This window comes from Cydia pomonella, chromosome 1 (assembly GCF_033807575.1).
Source record: "Cydia pomonella isolate Wapato2018A chromosome 1, ilCydPomo1, whole genome shotgun sequence".
NCBI lineage: Eukaryota > Metazoa > Arthropoda > Insecta > Lepidoptera > Tortricidae > Cydia > Cydia pomonella.
The window spans coordinates 4920299-4944106 of NC_084703.1; the positions used below are offsets into that span (position 1 = coordinate 4920299).

The 23808-nt window shown below is 38.1% G+C and overlaps 1 protein-coding gene across 5 annotated transcripts in view; it reads right to left on the reverse strand.

Annotated features, from left to right (window-relative positions):
• Positions 1-23808, reverse strand: part of LOC133519291 (beta-alanyl-dopamine/carcinine hydrolase) — a 96012-nt gene that overhangs the window by 6088 nt on the left and 66116 nt on the right. For 4 of the 5 annotated variants that reach the window (XM_061853568.1, XM_061853423.1, XM_061853352.1 and 1 more), the window contains exons 2-6: positions 6562-6656; positions 5469-5663; positions 4565-4672; positions 2482-2583; positions 843-975 (exon numbers count right to left, since the gene is read on the reverse strand). In XM_061853568.1, the coding sequence (XP_061709552.1) occupies positions 843-975; positions 2482-2583; positions 4565-4672; positions 5469-5663; positions 6562-6656 (633 nt within the window). Of the gene's footprint in view, positions 1-842; positions 976-2481; positions 2584-4564; positions 4673-5468; positions 5664-6561; positions 6657-22176; positions 22340-23808 lie in introns of those variants that run through there. The other variant, XM_061853508.1, reaches the window with a different exon arrangement.

Genomic DNA, 23808 nt, shown 5'->3' on the forward strand with positions numbered 1-23808 from the left:
GAAGGGATACATTCTTCAGTATTGTGACTCAAATAAGAAAACGTGGTATATATATGTATCCGGGTCGTTAACTTTTATTGTATTGTCCACAGAAGTGACCTTTTTCTGAAGTTTTAGGCCCAGTTATCTTAGCGTAACTAGCGTAATAGTCCTCGTTTACACACTTGCCCTGTATTTCTAAGTATATAGTTTGTTAAAGAACATTGATATGCAAGGCTCGGGAAAACGCCCTTCACTTTGAAAACAACCATAAATTAGGACCCATTTATGAGTCGAAAATATTAACATATATCTAAGGACGGGCCTTACGGGCAATAAGACCAATAAGAATGGGGCCAGTACAGAGTCATTGGTTAATGAGTTCGCATCACGCGCGCGATTGGTCGCAACTAGTTGCGTTAGACTGCACGATTGGCTCGAATTCGTGAGTAACACCGCTGAATTAGCACCATTCTTAGGCCGACATTGGTATAAGGAAGTCTGTTGTACCATAGAGAAATAAGAAGTAATAGAGTGCTCACTCCATACATCAGTCTTGGTACCAAAATGCTTATTATATTCGCAGTCGACATCTAGCATCGAGTAGCGGAACTCTCAGTACTGCTACTCGACAATCGATGTCGCGGCAAACAAAAGGTCTAAAGCTCAACGATATTCAGCTAATATTATAAATAGTCCCGTTACTCTGGTTATAATATTAGCGGAAAATCTTTGAGCATTAGACTTTTTGTTTGTCTAGTAGCTGTACTGAGAGTTCCGCTACTCGATGCTAGATGTCGACTGCGAATATAATAAGCATTTTGGTACCAAAACTGATGTAGTGAGCATGATATGGTACTAACGTGTGCCCCCCGGCTTCAGCCGCAGCGGGCTCAGGGTGTTGATGGAGAACACGAGGCCGTGCTCGTTGAAGCCCATAGTGTAGCCCGGCATGTGGCCCGCGTAGCACAGGGACGAATACCGCTCATCTACAGCCTGAAATAAGTGAAAATAACATGACTATAGTCCATGTCATTCACGATGACGCGCAGAACAACATGATATTACGAGTCAAGGCGTGCGTCTTCGTGAATGACACGATCTATAGCTTAGACGGACTCTACATACGTTTACGACCAGTCCGGCTACCACGAGTTGGTGTTTAACCTTTTGAACGCCAAGAGCCACTAAAGTGGTCGTGTGCTGTCGTGCCTACCACGCCAACGACCACTAAAGAGGTCATGGCAGACGCTGTTAAAGCAATTTTACTGTTGACAGATAAGGTTTAAATTCGTTTCTCAATAGTTGACATATTGGCGTGTATGCCACATTTTGATGCGAGGGAGAAAGCGTTGAAAAGGTTAACAATGTGAGCGACTGCGTGAACTCAATAGCATTCCCTCTCTATCGCACCAAATACCAATCCATCGGTGCGAGCGAGATTGACTGCAATCATACAGATAACACGCACCTATTGATGCACAATGTTTTTACAGCTTTTTGTTCAGTTTTATTTGATTATTTGGTTAAAAAAGACTGAACGAGTTCACGCAGTCGCTTACGTTAGGGATAAATATCTTCCTCTTTTTCCGTTCAGGAGGTCGGCGACCATATGTCTATATCTAGGTGACAAGCAGAATTACTAAAAAATTATTAAACAAAAATCAACTTTATCATAGTAGCAATATGTGTCATTATGACTTCGACCTTGAATGAATGAATAATTGCGTATTTGGAAATTCAGGTTAAAAAGTAACAGATACAATTGCAGAAAATTAGTCACACCGAACCCTACTTTTACAGGTGTACACGCTATTAAATATATTTCTAGAATTATATTACTATAAATACAAAATAAAAATGACAAAATGTCAACTATAAGAAACTTGTGGTGGTAATAAGTGAGTTTTGCTTGTCACCTGACGATATGTCTCTCTATCACTATGTTCAGTCATGCGAATTAGAGCCACCCCATACTAGCGTCTCCCGAGCTTCGGCGTCTAGTCAACTCTGTGGCTGCTGCTCGACTAGACGTCGACGCACGGAAGATGCTAGTGAGGGCTGCTGCTCGACGCAACGTTAGCTCAACGTCAGCGACGTCATTTTCCATAGCGCTGACTAGACGTCGACGCACGGAAGATGCTAGTGAGGGCTGCTGCTCGACGCAACGTTAGCTCAACGTCAGCGACGTCATTTTCCATAGCGCTGACTAGACGTCGACGCACGGAAGATGCTAGTGAGGGCTGCTGCTCGACGCAACGTTAGCTCAACGTCAGCGACGTCATTTTCCATAGCGCTGACTAGACGTCGACGCACGGAAGATGCTAGTGAGGGCTGCTGCTCGACGCAACGTTAGCTCAACGTCAGCGACGTCATTTTCCATAGCGCTGACTAGACGCCAACGCCAAAAAGACGCTATAAGTGTGGGGTGGCCCTAAGTCTAAGGAAAATACGAGTATAATAGTAAAATCTCATTCAGGAATTACGAGTATATTCACTTACTCCATGTTTTCTGTCTTCATCTGTGGGTGTGACGTGTGCCGATACGATGTACCAGTGATTGAGTGTGGACGCGAATGCGTCCTCGTTGTGCCCTAGGATCGCCTGGAATGATAATTGCAAAATATAAATATAAGTATTTTCCTCTGGTGGAGATAACTCAGATGACCTTTCGAACGTGTTAAGACTCAAGTCCAATGAGTTATCTACTTTAAGACTCGACTCAATTATCAGACTCTAGTCATTAATTCGAAACTAGAGTCCTTATCGAGCCCTAAGTCTTTTGTAAAGACTTTTAAAGAGAACTGTCAAATTATGTAAAGTTTTCTAAACGGCATTGTCTCCGAATTCAAATCAAGGGTTATGCACAAATCATTAAAAAATGACAATTTTCCTTTGGGTTGCTCGTAGATAAAACCTATAATTTATTTATTTAACCAACTTACATTGACATCACATTGCCAAATATGAAAGTTTAATTTAGGTCACAATCACAATACAAATAAATAAAATTATTAATAAAATGAATAAGTATTTAAATGAATTAATTGATAAACAAGGATACATTTCAATTTGGTAGGTAGATATTTTTTTTAACGACGTTTATATGGCAGTAACAATAGTATCCTGAAAACGTTGGCAGGTAAGATAGATGCACCATTACTCAAGCATTGGAATAGTCTGCATGTGGCAGCAACAGATGCTGAGAAATGGTTCGTCTAGATTGCCTAGTTTTTTTTTTTATTATAATACTTTTTGTGTTGTCTTAATGTGCCATGTCTGTGTGTGTTTTAAGTTATTTGTAAATTCTATGTCACTAACCCCAATTTATTTTTTAAGATTCTCTGTACTGTACTACCTAACACTTTATGGATCTTCCTAAATAAATAATTGAAAATTGAAATTATATTCGATTAAATTGCACTTTAAAAACTCAATAAAGGACTATCGACTCGGAACTCAAGACTCCGAAGTTTTTTAAGCGCAGAGTCGCAAAATAACTGCATAATAATGACTGAGGACATTCAAATTTAGATTTAAAAGACTCGAGTTCTTACCAACTACCTAGCTTAACTTAACATTCTCTCTTTTCTGCAGCGCGGTTGACTATTAAAAAGATGGCTCTCGTTCTGAGTGGTCAACAATCGAGCAAGTTTATGGTTTCAATTCATATCCTTAATAGGTCTTTTGCAGTGGCGGGGCAAGATCAAAATTTTATGTGGGCAAGGTACATTTTGCGAGGCCCTCTGGTGGCACTAGCATTTTTACCTTACCCAGATAAATACTTATTTGAGGCGCGAGGCCCCTTGTACCGCGAGGCTGTAGGCGGGGGCCCACGTCGCCCACGCCTAACGCCGCCTCTGGTCTTTTGTTAATAACATAATTACTTGCTCGATCGTTTGAAATTTACATGACCCAAAGATTTATTCCAAAACATTTATTATGATTTAGACCTAAATATACTTGAAGACTAATAGAGGTTAATATTAGGGCAGTAAAGTAAGACACAGACATGTTTACTGGCTGAGGTGTGTATACTATGTTTCTGTACGATGGAGCCGCAAAGCGGCAACTTCGTTAAGCGCAGCGTACCGAAAGTTGACGCTTTCCACACCGAGGAAATTGACTCATTAGCAATTTGCGATTCAATTAAATTTAGTTGTACATAAGTACTTATGCTAAGAGCTGTCCAGTGTAAAGTGCTTAAGAATCAATTTCCGCAACCGTACAAAGCGCGACAAGCAAAGGGCAAGACCGCCTGTGATTATAAGTTACACTTACGTGTGGTAAATTCAGTGCTTATACAGCTTAAACCAGTCACCTAAGAGGTGCACCAGCACACACAGCGGTAAAAAGCAGTCGCTAAAGCCGAAGATATATAACTCAGTATAAGATAAATAAAGTCAAAGAAAGACTATTATGCTCGAATAGATGGCAAATAACCATGTCATTCTAAGAGTTTTTAGTTTTGTGTCGAAAGATGGCAGTAAATTTAGTTGACTACCAAATTTACGATAATACGTCGCTATACTCAATTCGCTTTGCTAAAGCCGAAGAGGGTCAAGCAAGAGATGATCATACTAACGTAGTCATCGGTGTTGATCCCGATGGACGTGCAGCCGCCGTGGTCGGGCCGAGGGGCATGTTCGTCGTTCGCTGTTAGCACGATGTCATCGCAGTGGAGGAGGAATATCTGTAAACAGTGAATGTTTAACGTTGGTTATCGCTGCCTTATGGTAAGTGTCTTGGCTGTCAGATTAGTTGTAGTACTAGACTTGTAGAATACTTGGGACATATCTGCGATCCCTTGGATCTCTTTCACGTACCACGGGTACCGAACGCTGTCTCATGTTGGCGGAATGTCTTTTGTGTCTTGAAGTTTTTTTTTTCATAATGAATTAAATTTATTTTATTTTTATTTTATTTATTAGGAGAACAAACAGAGTAAAATGTACATAAGGTTCTATTAAAACTAACTTACACATAAAACATGCATTTTCCTCCACGACAGTCCTCACCGAGCTACACAGTCCAGTTCAGTTTACTTATTCTAATTATGATATGAATATCTATTTTCTATTGGCATAAACTATAGTTGTAGTATAAAGTACGAGTCTCACCTTGTTACAGGGTACTTTGAGCCCCGTCCGCGATCCCTGGATCTCCTTCACGTACCACGGGTACCGCCGTCTCATATTGGCTGAGTGTCTTCTGTGTCTTGTATTATAAAGTACGAGTCTCACCTTGTTACAGGGTACTTTGAGCCCCGTCCGCGATACCTGGATCTCCTTCACGTACCACGGGTACCGCCGTCTCATATTGGCTGAGTGTCTTCTGTGTCTTGTATTATAAAGTACGAGTCGCACCTTGTTACAGGGTACTTTGAGCCCCGTCCGCGATCCCTGGATCTCCTTCACGTACCACGGGTACCGCCGTCTCATATTGGCTGAGTGTCTTCTGTGTCTTGTATTATAAAGTACGAGTCTCACCTTGTAAAAGGGTATTTCAGCCCCATCGGCGATCCCTTGAATCTCCTTCACGTACCATGGGTACCGCTGCCTCATATTGGCGAGGGTCTTTTCGTACGCGGCCCGGCCCGCCTCTGTGGCATATTCTTGTTCGAATGGCAGCATTTCGAAGTGACGCTTCACGAAGGCATGGATAACAGATGAGAAGGTACGACCCTGGAAAATAATAAATTGGTAAAAAAACAAAATGTTAATAACTTCTTGATCTCCGATTGATTCCTACGAATAATTAGTCACGTTGTTTATGTAGTAAATGTTGTTTTCGTGATGTCCTCACAATGTGACGCTGAATGCAGCGTCAGTGGGAGACCAAATTCTTAAAACTAAAACTAAGATCTTATAATTTAGTACCTACACGAACACTATTCTTCATCGGCATTCTGATATTATTTTTCGCAAATTTAAGATGCATCTCAACTATGACTATGTAATATATTATATCACAGTATATTTATATATGTATGTAGGATATACCGGCGACTACATAGTGCGAGCCCTAGAGGTACAGGACGGGCACCGAGCTCCACCGCCTGACCACGGTCAGAGTGTACACTTTGTATGTTACCTGGTCGAAGCCGACTACGTAGTGAGAGCCTTGGAGGTAGAGGACGGGTACCAAGCTCCACCGCCTGACCACGGTTAGTGTACACTTTTATTACCTGTTCGAAGCTGACTTCGCAGTGCGAGCCTTTAAGGTACAGGACGGGCACCGAGCTCCACCGCCCTACCACGGTCAGAGGGTATTATACTTGTATGTTACCTGGTCGAAGCCGACTTCGCAGTGCGAGCCTTGGAGGTACAGGATGGGCACCGAGCTCCACCGCCCTACCACGGTCAGAGTATATACTTTTATGTTACCTGGTCGAAGCCGACTTCGCAGTGCGAGCCTTGGAGGTACAGGATGGGCACCGAGCTCCACCGCCCTACCACGGTCAGAGTGTATACTTTTATGTTACCTGGTCGAAGCCGACTTCGCAGTGCGAGCCTTGGAGGTACAGGATGGGCACCGAGCTCCACCGCCCTACCACGGTCAGAGTGTATACTTTTATGTTACCTGGTCGAAGCCGACTTCGTAGTGCGATCCCTGGAGGTACAGGACGGGGACTGCGTTCCGCCGGCCGAGCTCCACCACCTGTGCTCCATTCGCTCCTGTAACACATAAAAACAAGTTTAAACTAGGTCCGTCGGTTAAAGCCACCGATCTAGAAGTACTTGGATGCTTACTCTTAAAGATAATTGAAATGTGCAAAAGAGAAGCCATCACGTGGGTATGAACATTTCTTTCATGAGTGTCAATAGTTATTTGTTTTACAAGTGGGCAAAGTTGTTGTTTAACCGCTCGTGCTAATATTGATACCCAAGCAAGCGAATGATTCCAAAATGAAACCACAAGCGTAGCGAGTGGTTCGAAAAATTGAATTTTTAGCGTTGCGGAGGTTTCAAGGCACGAGGGTTAAACAAATTTAAGGGTTAAACAAGCCGAAGAAAATATTAACTGTCAGATATCAAACAAAATCAAAGGAAATCAAATCCAAATGAACGTCATTAAATATTTATCATTCAAAATCATCATTTAAAAGTAATTTTTACTCGTACTAGCTAACATAAGGAAACAAGTAAACAACTCAAAATTTGCATCAGATTACTTTGATGTGGATAAAATGCAATTTTCTCATTAGTTTTTGAACAATCAAGTAAGCCCTTAAAATTTGTCCCACTGCTGGCTATTCTTTCACGTATCCCTATCCTCTAAAGTCTCCCACAGGCTGTCAAAGTATGTGAAAGACTACAAATGAAAAAAAGTGACCACTTTTGAGCTTCACTGTACCAAAACGTAAGGTTGTACCTACCTAAGGAATGGAAAACACGAAAAGCTGTATTCAGGAGATAAGGTGTACACTTCAGTTTGTAACTTTTTGGATTCTATTGTACTAAAATATAGTTAAAAATTAACGAGTTTTCTAATGGCTATACTTCCGGCCCGATTCGAAGAATGAGATACGATACCGATAAGTTCAGCAGTGGCAGCATGGTTCCATTTTTATCACTTGTCACTATGCCCGTCACTTTCACGCTTACATACTTGTTAGAACGTGACAGGCATGGTGACAAATGATAAAGAGCCGATCATCTTAGACCTACTGGTTGACAATTGACAGAAGTAGCTCGATTCGGACAACCAATGTCACTTTGACGTTAGAAATATCGTAGATAGATCTTATTGGGATCACAGCGGAATCGAAATAAACGTCAATTTTGACATATCGTTTAGTTATCGATCTTTTAAAGATCATTACAAGGTCTTAAACGTGAATTAATCATTCTTCGCTTCGGGACGTTTGTTCTTTTTTAACATTCAAAAAAGGGTAAACAATCAACTTGTCTTTTCATAGAAAAACACTTTTAAAAAATAAGTCACAGCAAATATGCAACAATTATATAGCATATAATGATCCGACCCCAAATGAATCGGATAAGGACAAGCGAATGATGATCATTTACATTATTTTGGTTTCATAAGTAATAGTTACTACTAACCCATGCTAAAAAAGACGAAGTACAAGAATAGAATCTGTGCGGAAAGAGAGAGTCGTGGAATATAAGGGAACCAATACATTTCACGACTATGTATAGTAACTTAAATGCTTAGCATACCTGTTAGTGTTAGTTAGTTAATAAATAAACAACAATAAACAATAAACTATTACCTACGAGTATGTACGAGTATAGCAGTCATGGGGTAAAGCAGGGTAAAGTAAGCTTTAATATATTTCAGCGCCATCTGTCGCATTAGCATAGTACCACGGTGTACACTGGAAAGTACGAAAGCCAGTCTAGCCCTCTGGTCTGGAGAGCTAAAGTTTTCGTTTTCAACATTACTCATAACATTCAGCGGTACCGTTTGAAAAAGAGCTGTGCTCTTTGAAATCTAAATAAGTAAAATATTACTTCTTATTAGTGGAGTGTGCAAAATTGTGAGTGTCAATTGCAATTAACGTTATACAGAAATTAATAAAGTGAATATTCTCATCTTTGAACGTTAAGGACAGACACCTTCTATTCTGACGACGTAGTTTAGTCATTAATAAAATCGTGTTTTTTTAAATTCTAATGGCCTCCGTAATAAGGAACAGGAAACGAAAATTAGAATATTAATCTGTGCAACCGATTAATCTAGAAATATTAGTAATTTCAATTTAACAAGTGATTATACGCGCAGAAGGACAAAGCCGATAAAAATAAACAGTGAAATCAAGTGAGATTTCGATTTTCAGTTCATAGGTACTCGTGAAAAAACTTCCGCCAGCAAGAGCGGTATTTCTATAAACAAATTCATATCTTCTTGATTTTAACTTTCCTGTATCTTTATATTGTGAAGTAAATAAGATTTAAAGGCAACCAAAATGACAACAATCGACAGGAGTGGCAACCAAATCGTGGTAGCCAGGCAGTATTATAGGACGTGCTGTTTATGCCGAAGCGATTTTATCGAAAAAAACACTCCAAGACAGATTATCCCTTTAATTCCTGAAGAACAATCTGAATGTATATGTCAAGAGACAGATCCATTGTGCTCAGAGGAAGAGCCATCGATATTGAAGGAAGAAAAAGTTGTCGTTAGCATCCCAACGAACAATACTTTTTCTGTCTTACCGCTTTATTATGACACGTCATGTGATGAGGACTCAAGTGACCACTCCACGGATGATGACATTTATCACGACGCTTCAACTCACAAGCCCCTAGGAATAGACCCAGATTTCCAAAAAATCACAGCATCCTTCCTCGAGCTGAGCTGTCTCCGAAAGAAAATATTGAAGATTCAAAAAATCTGTCCGGAGGACGAGGAAATACGTTCCCTGCTTGCTGAGAACCACGCTCTGATCATGAGGATTAGATCCCACGAGGCAAAGATCAATCGAAAAGTCGATGCTTGTGATATTAAAATGATGTGCCACAAGAAGTTGCCAAAGCAAGTGCGTTTTCTGCTGCCAATGCATAATCGGATCACCGCCAACGAAATGGCAACTACACATCTTTAAATAGGTACCCATTATCCTACACACGGCTATCTTCGTTTTAAACGTAAACAAAAAGGTAAACAATCTTGATGTGTCTTTTTTTTATGATTAAAAAGGGCTATTTAAACATCAGTTTATGTCATTTATAAAAACAAAATAATGTAAATCATTGTATATGATTTGTAATGGTTACTTACATATTTGCTGGGACTTATTTCATAAAAGTGTTTTTTAATAAAAATACATGTCATGATCACTTACTTTCTTTCTATTGCAAAAAATAACTATAACTGGGGGCCTAGCCAAGATGCCGACAACGAAACGCTTTCTGTCTCTATCACTCTTGCATATTAGTGCGATAGAGAGACAGTCTTTCGTTGTCGTAGCGCAAATTATTGGTATCTTCGCTAGGCACCCTAGAATTTCGCAAATCTTAGGTCAAAGACTTGGTAAACGTCGCCCGGCGCTTTTTCCACCGTCCAGGCCAGTTTCAATATATTTTGGCATTTTGTTAAGGTGCAGTAGGTGCAGAAAACGTATTTAAAAAGTCGTACCGCTTTTGTTGGATTAAAATACGGCTGCCATAAATTTAATTAGCAATATTGACGCCTTCTTCGAGGGCTTGTATCGATTCGAATACTGAGTTTTTGATTTTCGCTCGATAGAAAAAAAATCACGAACCTATGTTCGACTAAAATAAACTTAAATTTTTATTAACAAATTATGCAAAAAAGCTAATAATATGAAAATTGCTTTTATAAAATCCGCAATATCATGTTTGAGGGAACGTATCGATTACTTTTTTATTTCTTTTTTTTGTCGTTGTACTCTCTGCAGAGCGTCGTGGTCAACTGCTGACATCAGGCGCAGATGTTGCTTGCCATACGATTCCTCGCCATTTTTCGCGGTTGGGGGCCATTCTGGCAAATGCGTTCAGGGGTCCCTTCATGGCAAATTTGATTTGGTCAGTCCATCGCATAGGTGACCTTTTGGCGCGGTCTTTTTCCGTTTGCTCTACCCTGCACCACTAGACGCTCTATGGAGTCGTTGTTTCGCCTCGAGACGTGACCGAAAAAACTGAGTATGCGGGTCGTTATGAGAGTCGAAAGGCGCTGCTTGATACGGAGTTCTTTAAGAATGGAGACATTAGTCCGAAAGTCGGTTCAGGATATCCCCAGCATTTTCCTCCAGCACCACATTTCTAGGGCATCTATCTTCTTCTCCTCTGTTTTTCAGATAGTCCAGGAGACCTGGATATAAGAATATGGGAAAACGAGGGCCCGTACAAGCCGAACCTTCGTGGTGTTTGTGACGTTTCGGTTCTTCCAAATTCTCTTCAACTTATCCATTGCGGTTCTAGTCATTTTTATTTATTTCTAAGTAAAAAAGTATTCATAAAAATATCACATCCGCGCTCCCGAGCATGCACTTCCATCCGCTCACGCTTCAGTGGCAGGGAGAGAAGAAAACGAACTTACTGCACCTTATAAACCGTTAGTTTCACAAAAATTCAAGGTATATTAAGTAAAAATTAAAATGTTTGTCATTGTAATGTTTTCACACTTATTGTGTCGGTCACGTACTAAGTATTGATTGTTAGTATTATATTATAACTACTCTATCGGGATTGTTGCAAACCACTGTTAAAATACTACCATTGGCATGTATGTACATATAATCCACTACTGTTTAAATTGCAGTCAGAGATCTCACAACGACCTACTAGATTTAAATACAAACTGTTCTCTCCTTTGTATCACTTGATTTATTTCTAATCGTTGACTGTAATGGTTGAATTAAGATTTCGTATACTAAACTATAATTGCATACTTTTCATGTATGGGCACCCAATTCAACTTTAATTTTCATTTTGATACGCTGTAGTCAACTATAAGAAAAAATGAATAATAACGTGCCGCTGCGCTTCCACACAAAAGACTAAACGAGTGCGGGGCGGGACTATATAGTCGCGCGTTTATGTATTTTATACTACATTTTTGTCTACTGAGATACTTGCCAATTTTCACTAATTGTTTAGGGTTTATAGTAAAAATGTATGTTTTAGATGATTTGTAGAAAAAGTATACAATAGTGATATAATCAAACTTTCTCGGACTTTACGTAGGTGACTCAGCTAAACACTGTACTTCACTGAAAAGCTCTGTATCATATCAGGATTATAGTATAAAATACTATTGTACGACAAATATATTTTGCATGTGCATAGCTATATATAATAAGCTACCGGCTCATTTGAAGGACATGGCAGTGTCTCAATTTAAAACAAAAGTATTTTTACGTGATTTACGTACATTTTATTTATATTTTGAATTATGTATATTTTATTAATGTTCTTGTTAGTGGAAATGTTTTTGTAACTTAATATATTTTTGGGTCTACCTGTTCTCTATTTCTATATTTCTACGCCAGTGTTTGGAGAATATGCTGTTCAGTACAAAAAAAATTGTCACCTCAATTGCACCTATCATATTCTTGATATTCTTTGAAATAAAAAATAAATAAATAAAACATGAAAGTTGCTCATAAAAATGCGAAGAACATGAACCTACGGGACCTTAAGAGGAAAGATCTGCTGATCCACTTCTCAGATTTGAAAATTTTAGATAAATATCTCCGTCGCGCTGACGGAAGCGGCTCTTAATATTAGAGCTTCAAGGACAACTGCAGCTTAAGCGAAATATCCTGTATAAAAATCTCGGAAATCGAGGTTTTGTTCTCGGCATTTTCTTCCTCCAAAACATAACCAATTGTAACGAAATTTTGGGAATGGAATGAAAAATTTGGCTGTTTTAGCGATATTTAAAGTAACCTAGCTCTTATATAAACAAGAATATAAAAAAAAAACGTACTGACACAGGTACTGGTAATATTGAACTCATAAAAAAATATACTTACATCTAGGGCCAAAATTCAGAGAAGAAAATGACGAGAACGTTTGTATAGAAAAATTGCCACTAATGTTTCCCCTTAAAGCAAAACTTATGCCTAGCCTTGCCTCAATAGCATAATATAATATGCACGCTACTCTGCAGGGTAGCAATGTCCCCCGCACTTGGCGTTCAAAATTATTTGAATTTTTAATCGGAAATCTGCTGCTGGACACAATTGAAATGATTTCTGAACTATTCGACTGTGTATTATTTATAATTTACTCAATTTTGAGACAAGTAAATTGTCAAAAACATTTTTTGATCAGGTAGGTAAGGCATATAAGGCCCGGCAGGTAACAAGGCCAAGCATTCAAAAACAGCAGTTGCACTTATATGATTTGTTCAACACATTACGCATACGCACACATATACATAGCACATATAACGAGCTAGCAACAGCGATTGTCTTCGCACGCGCAGCTATTTTGTCACTAGCATCCATACAATCAGAAAGGGAGGTTGTGGCTGCGCTGGATGTATTTTATTACGAAATCAAAGTTTGTTTTATCGAGTTTCTTATTTTAATCGGTGTTTTAATGCATATGGATGCAAACGGAAGTTACCTAACTGTATGAGGAAGGAAAAATGTATTATTGTATATTTATTTATATATTTAATATTCCCTTTTATTCTTGACCTTGTTGCTAAGAAGGCCCGGTCCCGAACTTTATTGAACGCATGAGTTAAAATAATAAATTTAAATATTTTAAGATAATTTTGAGTATTTTCGATCTCTTAACAAGGCCAATTTAATCATTTAGTACAACAGTACTTACTGACTAAAAAAAGTATAATGTAGTGTCTCAATGTTACTGACAATGACTTTTTGATTTTTCAAAACATCTTGCTTGTATTTAATAGCCCAGAAAATTTACGCTTTTTTTTAACATAAATGACACTTTTTTAACATTGATGAGTAATGAAGATTCAGTTATAGCCTACTATTATCAAGTAAACTAGATAATTTATTATATCTTTAGGATAGTAATGCCCAAAGCGAATTATTTCCACTAATTAAAAATATCCTCCTGTCGTGAAGGTGAAGGTACCAAATATTGTTATTTGTATAACACTATCTGATAATACCGTTAAAATGTATACCCTGCTAGCTAGCTGTTAAATAAGGCCTAAAATATTACTGTTATAAAACGTCTCGCAGAGTGCCGTAATATTTTCATAACCATTTTGGTATATGGTAAAAACTTAAATAAATGAGAATCCTATATTGATTTAGCTTTACATAATATCCTGATTATTTATTTAAAAAAATATTTAATTTTAAATTAAGGTGGGCCTTATTTATATGTCTCACTTACATTGTACTTACACTTTTATTGATAACTGTACTTCTTCTTATTTGCACGTTCATTAAGTAACTAGTTGTGTTTTTGTTTTTCCATCGAGGAGTTCCTTTGGCTACCTTTCGGCGTCATCATCACTATCATCAGATCAGATCCATGTTAGCACATTATTGCATTGTCATCCTAATTACGGAAGTACTCCAAATTTCAACTGATCAAATATAAGGAAGTAATTGAAACATATGTTAAGAAATTTGAAGCACACTCACACACACACATACATATACAAATAAACGCAATGAAGCTAAGTAAAAGTGTGTAATATATATTTAGCATGTCAATGTCAGTCATGTCAGTGTCAGGATTAAGGGATCATTTACAGTGTTATTTTCGTGATATTTTATTTTCAGTTACATAGATACAGGGTGAAATTGGTATGTTTGAGCATACACTAACTCGGTTCTTCTGAACGAGAACTGAATATGTAGGTCATACTGAACAACTTTTGCATAGGGCCAGCTCGGAAATCGAGAAAATTACAGCTGTTCCATAGAAAACATTGACATGTGATTCACCAAAATGTATGATTGCAGATTATTTTTCTGCGATTTCGAGGTTGGCCCCATAGTAAGTTGTTCAGTATGACCTACATAGCCACCCCTCAGCGTATGGTGAAACATAAGTAACATAACAATTTCACCCTGTAAAACATTACAAACATGTGTGAAATACATCTACCGTAAGTGTTCCGTTGTTGCCATTTTGGTTCCATAAAAATGAAATTGTTTACAAAAAGTTACAACAAAAGTCTTTATACGGCTGCCATAATATTAGCCGTCATAAAAACAAGCATTATGTGTTGTAGCCTTGACTAACGACTCCACGTGTGCGGGAACGTGATGTCACTTTTATTGTCATGATAATTTTAGATAAGCTTAACTGAAAATCAGTGTATTAAAGAGGGTTTGAGTGGAAGTGATCTTGAAAACGCGAATGTTATTTTGAATAGACAAAGATGTGTATTTTTTGTTATTTGTTTTTAATATTGTGTTATACTTCGTGCTACATACGCTCATGGCGACGAAAGACCAGCGCTAGCCCAGCCAGGCTAGCACCATGGCATGGCATTTCGTGGCTTATATGTTAGTTATGTTACGTGTTGGTTGCCACGAATAAACGTTCTCTATAAGATTTCAAAATTAAAAACTAAGCCCATAAATGAAATCGCGCAGGGTCTTATGAGGTTAGTAAACCTTCTAACAGGATGCTCTGCGTCTGGCTTGTCTGGGCTGCCCGTCCAGAGTGGAGTCGCGAGAGCTGCGTTCTCGAGGGTAGATGTGGAAATAAAATTGGCTATATGTCTAATTAAGTCCATCGACACCTCTCCACCCTCAGCTCAGTGGTGTTGCCCTTGAGCCATCTTAGATATTATAGGTCATTTCATTTACCATGGCGGGATTCCACTTGCGACGCGACGGTCATTAGGCGTAAACAATACAAGTAGTGACAACAAAAGATGCCCGGTAAACTTTTTTTGCGGCGTCGTGTCTTACATGTAACTAGTCTTGATCCTTTTGTGTTATTATTTGGCCACACGCTGGCTTTGGAGAGAGCTCATAAAGCAATTGTTATACAATAGATCAACATTCTGGTTCTCTTTCTCCCGCCATAGTAAATAAAATGGGGTATACTATTTGTGGGGGCCCATCTTGAAGTAATCAGTAACCAAAATTAGTAATCCCACCTCTCTTAATAACTTTAGACCCATCTCCATTCTCCCCTTTCTCTCGAAAATCGCCGAAGCGGTTGTTCATAAGCAACTTTCGCTATTTGTCCATTCGCATAACCTTTTAAGCCCCGTGCAGTCAGGTTTCCGACCAAGTCATAGCAGTACTGGCGCTTCTTAAAGTGACAGAAGACATTAGGCGGGGCATGGAGAGTCAATTGGTCACGGTTCTTGTTCTAATTGATTTCTCTAACGCGTTCAACACCGTTGACCATGATATTCTCCTTGCTCTGCTCAAACTCATGAACGTTTCGGAAACAGCCCTTAACTGGTTCGCAGCCTACCTGAGGGGCCGCCAGCAGGCAGTCCGAGTTGACCAGTCCTTGTCTGACTGGTGTGACCTGGTTACTGGCGTGCCTCAAGAAGGAATTTTATCCCCACTTCTATTTTCCGCCTTTATTAACTTTATTACACCTAACCTTTGCTGTACCTACCATCTGTATGCTGATGACCTGCAACTCTACGACCAGTGCCCCGTGACTGATCTTCAGATTTGCATTGAGAAACTTAACCTGGACCTTTTACATATCCAGCAGTGGTCAAACAAGTTCGGCCTTTTTGTAAATCCTTCCAAGTGCCAGGCCATTGTTATCGGTAGTTCCAGACAGCTTGCAAGAATAGACTTGGACGCGATAACACCAGTAAGTTTTGACGGCACTCCAATAAGGTTCAGTCAAAGTGTTAAAGATCTGGGTGTTCTCTTAGATAGTACTCTGAGTTGGAGAGCACAGGTTACCGAGATCAGTCGAAAGGTCATGGGTTCCCTTCACGCTCTTAATAAATTTAAGCACTTCCTGCCTATCAAAACCAAAGTTTTATGAATTAATTCCCTTATCCTGCCCATTATTGATTATGGTGATGTGTGTTATCCGGACTTAAATGAAGAACTTCTCGACAAATTGGATCGGCTACTCAATAACTGCATTCGCTTCATTTTTTGCCTTCGTAAATATGATCATGTCTCATCTTTTCGTTCCCAGCTCGGCTGGCTCCCCATTCATCAACGACGCAATGTTCGCATGTTGTGTACTCTTTTTTCTGTGTTAAATGATCCTCATTCTCCTGAATACCTTAAGTCTCTATTTCAATACTACGGCGTTAGCCGGGACCGTCAACTTCGCTCTTCCGGCAATATGTCTCTATCTATCCCTCTTCACCGCACTGGGTTCATGTCGAATTCGTTTTCCGTGCAGGCGGCCCGTCTTTGGAACGGACTTCCCTACGGCATCAAAAATGCTCAAAATAAGTTTGCATTTAAAAAATCCTTACGGGCTTTCTTTGCTAGCAGAATGAAACAATAATAATGTATGGGTAAGCTCTATATGTTTTGTCGTTATTTATGTATATATTATAAGAAATATAAGTATGTATATTTATGTATGTATGTATTATGTATGTATGGTATGTTATTGTATTATATTTGGTTGTTGTTGTTAAAGTAGCACCGCCCACAATCTCTCTGCTTTGCCTAAAGGTTGACTGGTAGAGAATGCCTCATGGCATTAAGTCCGCCTTTTGTACTATAAGGTTTTCTTTTGTGCAATAAAGATTAAATAAATAAAATATATAAATAAATCTTGTGAGGGCGAGCCACCGTCTGCCGTTTTATATCCCAAAGCTCGATGTTTAATCTATCGCTTTCACCCAATAACCTAGTTCATTTTTAGATTCCATCAACTCCCAATAGTAGTGTTTTCACCATGGTGGGTGCTGCCTCTGCGTGCATCCCATGACACAGGCGAGGGCAGCATCCGCTCGGTGTTCCCCTTACATTTTATTTAAGTGTCTAAAGGGCCCCTATCTACGTATTGGCTTTGGCTCCACGCATCCCTTCTAATTTTCCGGAAAACTATTGTCACTTGATGGGTATTGACATTCAAATAATTGTATCTATAGTATTCTTATAGTCCGCGCGTGGGATCCAAGGATTTGGAGGCTGAAGAACTAGGAGGCTATGTATCGCGCTCGGGGATCGAGCATACACTGTCCTGCTGAGCTAAAAAGCAGAATTTGAAAATTGAAAATTTAATACAAACATTGTACCTTAAAATCATAAGCTGAAAGTTCCATTTCCAAGTTCATTTGTTTATGTTACCGTTTATTAGCTTAGCAGGGTTTTGTTACTTCGTGACTCGAATGTGTAGTAGATGTCAATTCAAAATGATGGATGTCAAAATGATGTTTTTCTAATTTCAATTCCAAACGGACTAAGAAGAGAATTTGCTAAGGCGTTGTGAATTTTACCGCTAACGTTTAGCCCCGATCTACCTTATTTTAATTAAATATTTGTCTCTGTCACTGGTATGTTTTTTAGGATTCTGTACCCAAAGGATAGAACGGGACCCTTTACTGAGACTCCACTGTCCGTTCGTCCGTCCGTCTGCCCGTTTGTCACCATGCCGTATCTCATGAACCGTGATAGTTAGACAGTTGACATTTCCAGACGATGTAATTCTGTTGCCGCTATAACAAAAAATACTAAAAAACCGAATAAAGTAAATATTTATAGGTTCTCGCATACAACAAACGTGATTTTTTGCCGTTTTTATAGCTAATGGTACGGAACCCTCCGTGCGCGAGTCCGTCTCGCACTTGGCCCGTTTTTTGTATATGTTTATACGAGTAAGCTCTAGATCGTAGTTTTTATATAATTATATTAATTATCTAGTATAATTACTCTTCCACGAAAGCTTTAAATGTTTTTTAAATATCTACATAATTATCGATTGTATAAAAGTATTCAATTGTCATGATGTCATGTGTGCATAGTTCGTATTTATATTTCTTATGTATTGATGTTGAACTTGATATTTTGTAAAATTAGTAAAATATTTTTTTTCTGCTTTTGGTTTTTATTCAGCTATCTTTAATAAATAAGTAGTTACAAAAAATCCCAAAAATTCAAATCCATTTTTCGACGTCCTAAACCTACTGTAAATTTTTTTCTGAAAATTTACTTACTGTAAATTTTTTTTAACCAGTGTGTAACCGCCATACAATAAATAAATAAATAATTGAAATCGAGAGAGTTGGGCCAAGCCATGGTATTTACAATGACAAATTGAGGCAATGTCAAATTGGTATGAAAATATGACATTTATAATGACATATCCTTTGTTTTGTTCAACTCAAGAATTCTAATGTAAATAAATAAATAATGTAGAATTATTTTATTTGGTATGATTGGGTATGATTTCTCATGGATCAGTAAGATTATTTAGTGTCAGATTCTATGCTGGTACGCGAAAAAGTTCTTAGGCCGCAATTACGTGATTAAGTTCCGCAAAGAAATGCCTGATTCTATTCATTGTTTTGCATTTTTTATAGCAATTGATTTAAATAAACAATTTGGTATAAAAATGACAAAACAGACGTATTACTCGCGGAATGAAGCTTTTATTTAATTTGCCCTGTTAGTATGCATGTGTGGGTCAAATCTTGAAAGCTAAATCTAAATTTGACCGACTTCCCGATTTCCGATTGAGCTCAAAATTTGCATACATAGTGTTTTATGTTTGATGCCAATGTCTGTTTGTGTGGCTGTATGTGGCATCGTAGAGCCCAAACGTATGGATCGATTTCGATGGCAAAAATGCGATGGGGTTTTTACAAGATTTCATTTAACTTGTCTTGTCAAATTTGACCCACTACCTGATTTCCGATTGAACTGGAAATTTGCATACATATGGAAGCCGGGTGACAATGCAATATTATGGTACCATCGCGTTGATCTGATGATGGAGACAGGAGGTGCCATGGAACTCCGTGATGAAACAACGCAACCTAATTGTGTTTAGAGTTTTTAGAATTATCTCGATGAGTATTAGTTGCCTGTGGTAAGAAAAGTATAGTCAGCGACAAAACCTTGTACCAAAAACGATATTTATACCAAGAACTTATTTTTCTTATTAGTACGCCCGAAATACTCAGCTGACATCGTAAGTAAAAAAATATGTATGAGAAGACCTTGATGCGGTTTATTATGTATATCGACGGCCGATCCTAATATCCGCCAGATCATGAAATTCCTAGGCATATCCTGATCTTGTCTTGTTCCCTGAGTCGACATCCTATTTCTGGACAGCTTGCCTTTAACGAACCTATCCTATCTCTCAGTTTAATGTGACTACCGTCAAAACATTACACAGGAACTTTATGATCGGGCGGATTTTCCGATCAGCCGCCGACATTGATATTATAACTACCTAATACCGCTGTTATGTAAAGCGTACCAGAGCTGCACAAGTCGTATAATAAATATATGCATAATGGTATGGAAATGTTCTTAAATAAGGGAAAATATGCAAAAGGAAATACACCGGGACAACCTAAAACGTGAGAATATTGAGGAAAATTTACAAAGCCATTGAAAGCTATTGCAAAAACATAAATCCTTTTTGTCACAAGATCATTGTTTGTATAACATTATGAGTTAGCAGGAAAAGGTCAGAGAAAAACTCGCTTGCGCCAAGAAATTATCCTATAATAAAGCTAAACATTACGACAGACAGGATAAAGAAAAGTCAAAAGCTACTCCAACAATATAAGGTGCTAATAAATTAGTTGCTGATATTTTTACAGCTGTTTACTCGGCTCCTGGAAACATTATAGAATAGAATAGAATATTTTTTATTCGTAGACACAAACAAGACACATTAAATTACATGATATAACAAAAACAAAGGAAGTATAAAGTGCCACGAAATGGCCTCATCTCAGCATGTTGCTGGTGGCTTCCAGCGCTGATCTTCCCATGAGACCATCAAGTGAGAAAAATCACGAAAGGTAACAGACAAGAAGGAAAAAGACATAAAATAATATAGAGTGAACAAATTGAAAAATAGATAAAAGATAACGACTAAATCAAGTAAAGATTATTTTTATATCAAGCATCGTAAACATAACACTATCGGTTATAGGTTATATGATGTATTTTGGGGACAAAGGAAAACAAATTTGCTACGAAAAACACCCTGTTTATGAGATAATTAAATGGACTCATTGAGTAGATTCTAGAAGCGCTGGTGGCCTAGCGGTAAGAGCGTGCGACTTCCAATCCGGAGGTCGCGGGTTCAAACCCCGGCTCGTACCAATGACTTTTTCGGAACTTATGTACGATATATCATTTGATATTTACCAGTCGCTTTTCGATGAGGGAAAATGTCTTGAGGAAACCGGATTAATCCCAATAAGGCCTAGTTTATCCTCTGGGTTGGAAGGTCAGATGGCAGTCGCTTTCGTAAAAACTAGTGCCTACGCCAATTCTCGGGATTAGTTGCCAAGCGGACCCCAGGCTCCCATGAGCCGTGGCAAAATGCCGGGACAACGCGAGGAAGAAGAGGGGTAGATTCTAGAACCTCTTATAGGGAGCGTGCATGAACTATAGGGGGCAGCACAGGAGCCGTCAAATTTTTCGCGCGAGGCGTAAATGTGATGTTTATTGTTCTGATGTAGCCCACAAGATGGCAGACCCTACTAAATATGCACAAGAAAACACGTGACGTGTAAATGTATATGTTTATGGTTCTGATTCAGGCCACAAGATGGCAGACCCTCCAACACGCACGGTCCCTATACTTAACACTTAACTGAAGGCCTACCGCGAATCACGTTCGACGTGTTGCCTCCCTGTCACACTTACGTACAAATTTACGTACAGGCAACAAGTCGAACGTGGTTCGCGGTAGCCACTCTGGTCACTTCACGTTGATAAAATCAAATGATACGTTGGTAACGACATTTTAGACTAACAATTTGTTCACATGACAGAAAGCGTTAAACATCTTGTCAGTTAAATTCATATGTGATTATTTTTAGATAATATCAATTCAATTCTATTATTATAGAATTATAATTAATTTTTTTTGTTCGGTAAATGAAAACAAAATGTTAAATGATTTTTTTTTGTATTTCAAGATACCTAATTGTTTTAATGTGTTCGTCACTCCAAAATCTGTGTAAAACTGCGACTTGATATTTTTGGAATACGAGCAATAGAAATTGGGAATCTATTGGTTTAATTGTATTAGTAAAAGTAGTTAAAATATTTAAATGCCTATTAGTAAAGATATATTGAAGAGAGCCACCATTTCATAAAATATCGGTAACTAATCTGTTATCACCTTATATTTGCCTTATGAATGATGATCTTAACTAGAACGATTTATTTATATTTAAAAACAAGTTACTGTAATTTTTTTTTTGGGTCACCATTATTGCTGACTACTTCTTTGAAATAACGTAATGGAAATGTATGTATGTACGTAATGGACATGTATATTCCTGAACTTTCAGCCACATATTTAAATCACTATATAAAGGTTTATAAATTTCTTATTAAAATCATATCTATTATAGTTATGTTCTTTTAGGGTTCTGTAGCCGAAATAGCAAATGGAACCCTTATAGTTTCGTCATGTCCTTCCGTCTGTTCGTATCCGTATGTCACAGCTATTTTACTCGGAAACTATGAAACCTATTTTAATAAAATTTATAACGTGAGTGTATTTTAAAATCCCTTCATATATTTCAGGAATATACCATGTCCATTAAACTCTTATATTTTTGGCGTACACAATTATCACATATTTTAAAGTTCCAAAAACTCACCACTGTATTCAGGCATATTAAAAATCCAAAGGGCAAACTTCGTATTCGACTTATGACCTTTGGCGGCGCGGGCGCTCCGGTCTCGGACGCGGCGGAGCTGGGACTGCGCGCGAGTCGATATTAACACGGTATTAAAGGTAGGCTGCGCGCCAACGTAGAAAATATTAACTGACGGTTTATGAGTCTTAGGGGGAAGATATAAGGTACATCGATGATCAGTTAGTACAGTGGCTGCAATATTGGGCTGGCAAGGATGGGGCGCACCGGACTTATGATAGTGATACTGTTAATCTTCATACATTCAAGGTATTAAATATCGATACGGACAAAGTGACAAAAATATGTACACACCTTAATATGTAGGCAATAAGGTCGTGTATACATAATTTTGGCACTGTGTTAGTATCGATATTTAATACCTTGACTGTACAAACGAAACCCCTACGAAGATTTTTTTTTTAATGTAATACTATCAGTAGAGTACAATATGAATGTCTTAAAGTCAATGATATGATAGATAGGTTATAGGAAAATTATGGAAATCTTTCTCTGTCTCTCTAATTACGCCTTAATTGGAGTGACAGGGAGGCAACACGTCGAACGTGGTTCGCGGTAGGCCCTCAGTCGTCATATCTCTCTTCAAACCCGTAGACAAATTCGAGATCAGATATTTTTGATCAAAATCATACATGGCCTTATTGATTCTCCCAATCTTTTGTCTAAAATTTCAATTAGATGTCCTGATCGGCGAACTCGCTCCACAAGCCTATTTGCAATTAACTTTGGTCGTACTACATATGCAAGAAATAAGTTCTTAGCTAGAGCGTGTAGAACTTATAATGAAAAATTTTCTGATATTGATATATTCCATTTATCATTACAGCAGTTTGTTTCTGCAATAAAATGTACAGCTAATAATAATATTGATTAGTTAGTATATTTCAGCATACTTGCCAATTTGTTAATATTGTTTTCAACAGTTAGTGTTATTTGAGTTTTGCATGTTTTAATATTAATGTTAATTTCTGAGCAACATAATTGTTATTATTCATTAGTGGAAACTGTTTGGCTTATGAATGTGTAATCTGATTAACTATATGTGTTGTTTTTGCCTGTTTGTTTCCCAAAGGTTTAAATAAATAAATAAATAAATAAATATTTAAATACTTAAATACAAAGAAAGCAAGCACCCAAAACTCAGGAACAAATACAGGGTGTTTATTTACTCACCTGCAATAATTTACGGGGTGAATATACAGATCATACTAAGCAACTACCTACGGGAACCCCGAAATCGAGACAAAAAAAAATTACTCTCCCATAGAAAATATCAAGGTCAGACAGCCAAAATGTATGAATTAGCCAAATTTTTTTCGCGTTTTCGCGGTTGGTCCCATAGTAAAAGTTGCTCAGTATAACCTATATATTCACCCCGTAAATTATTGCAGGTGACTAAATAAACATCCTGTATCTATGCTCGTCACGTAAATAAATGCCCTTACCAGGATTCGAACCCAGGACCATAGGAAGCTAGGGTCACTATCGACTAAACCACAGCGGTCGTCGCCTTTATATCTGTGATTTCCTTTATATAATTATTTTCGGAAAACTATATGACACTAAAAATGTGTT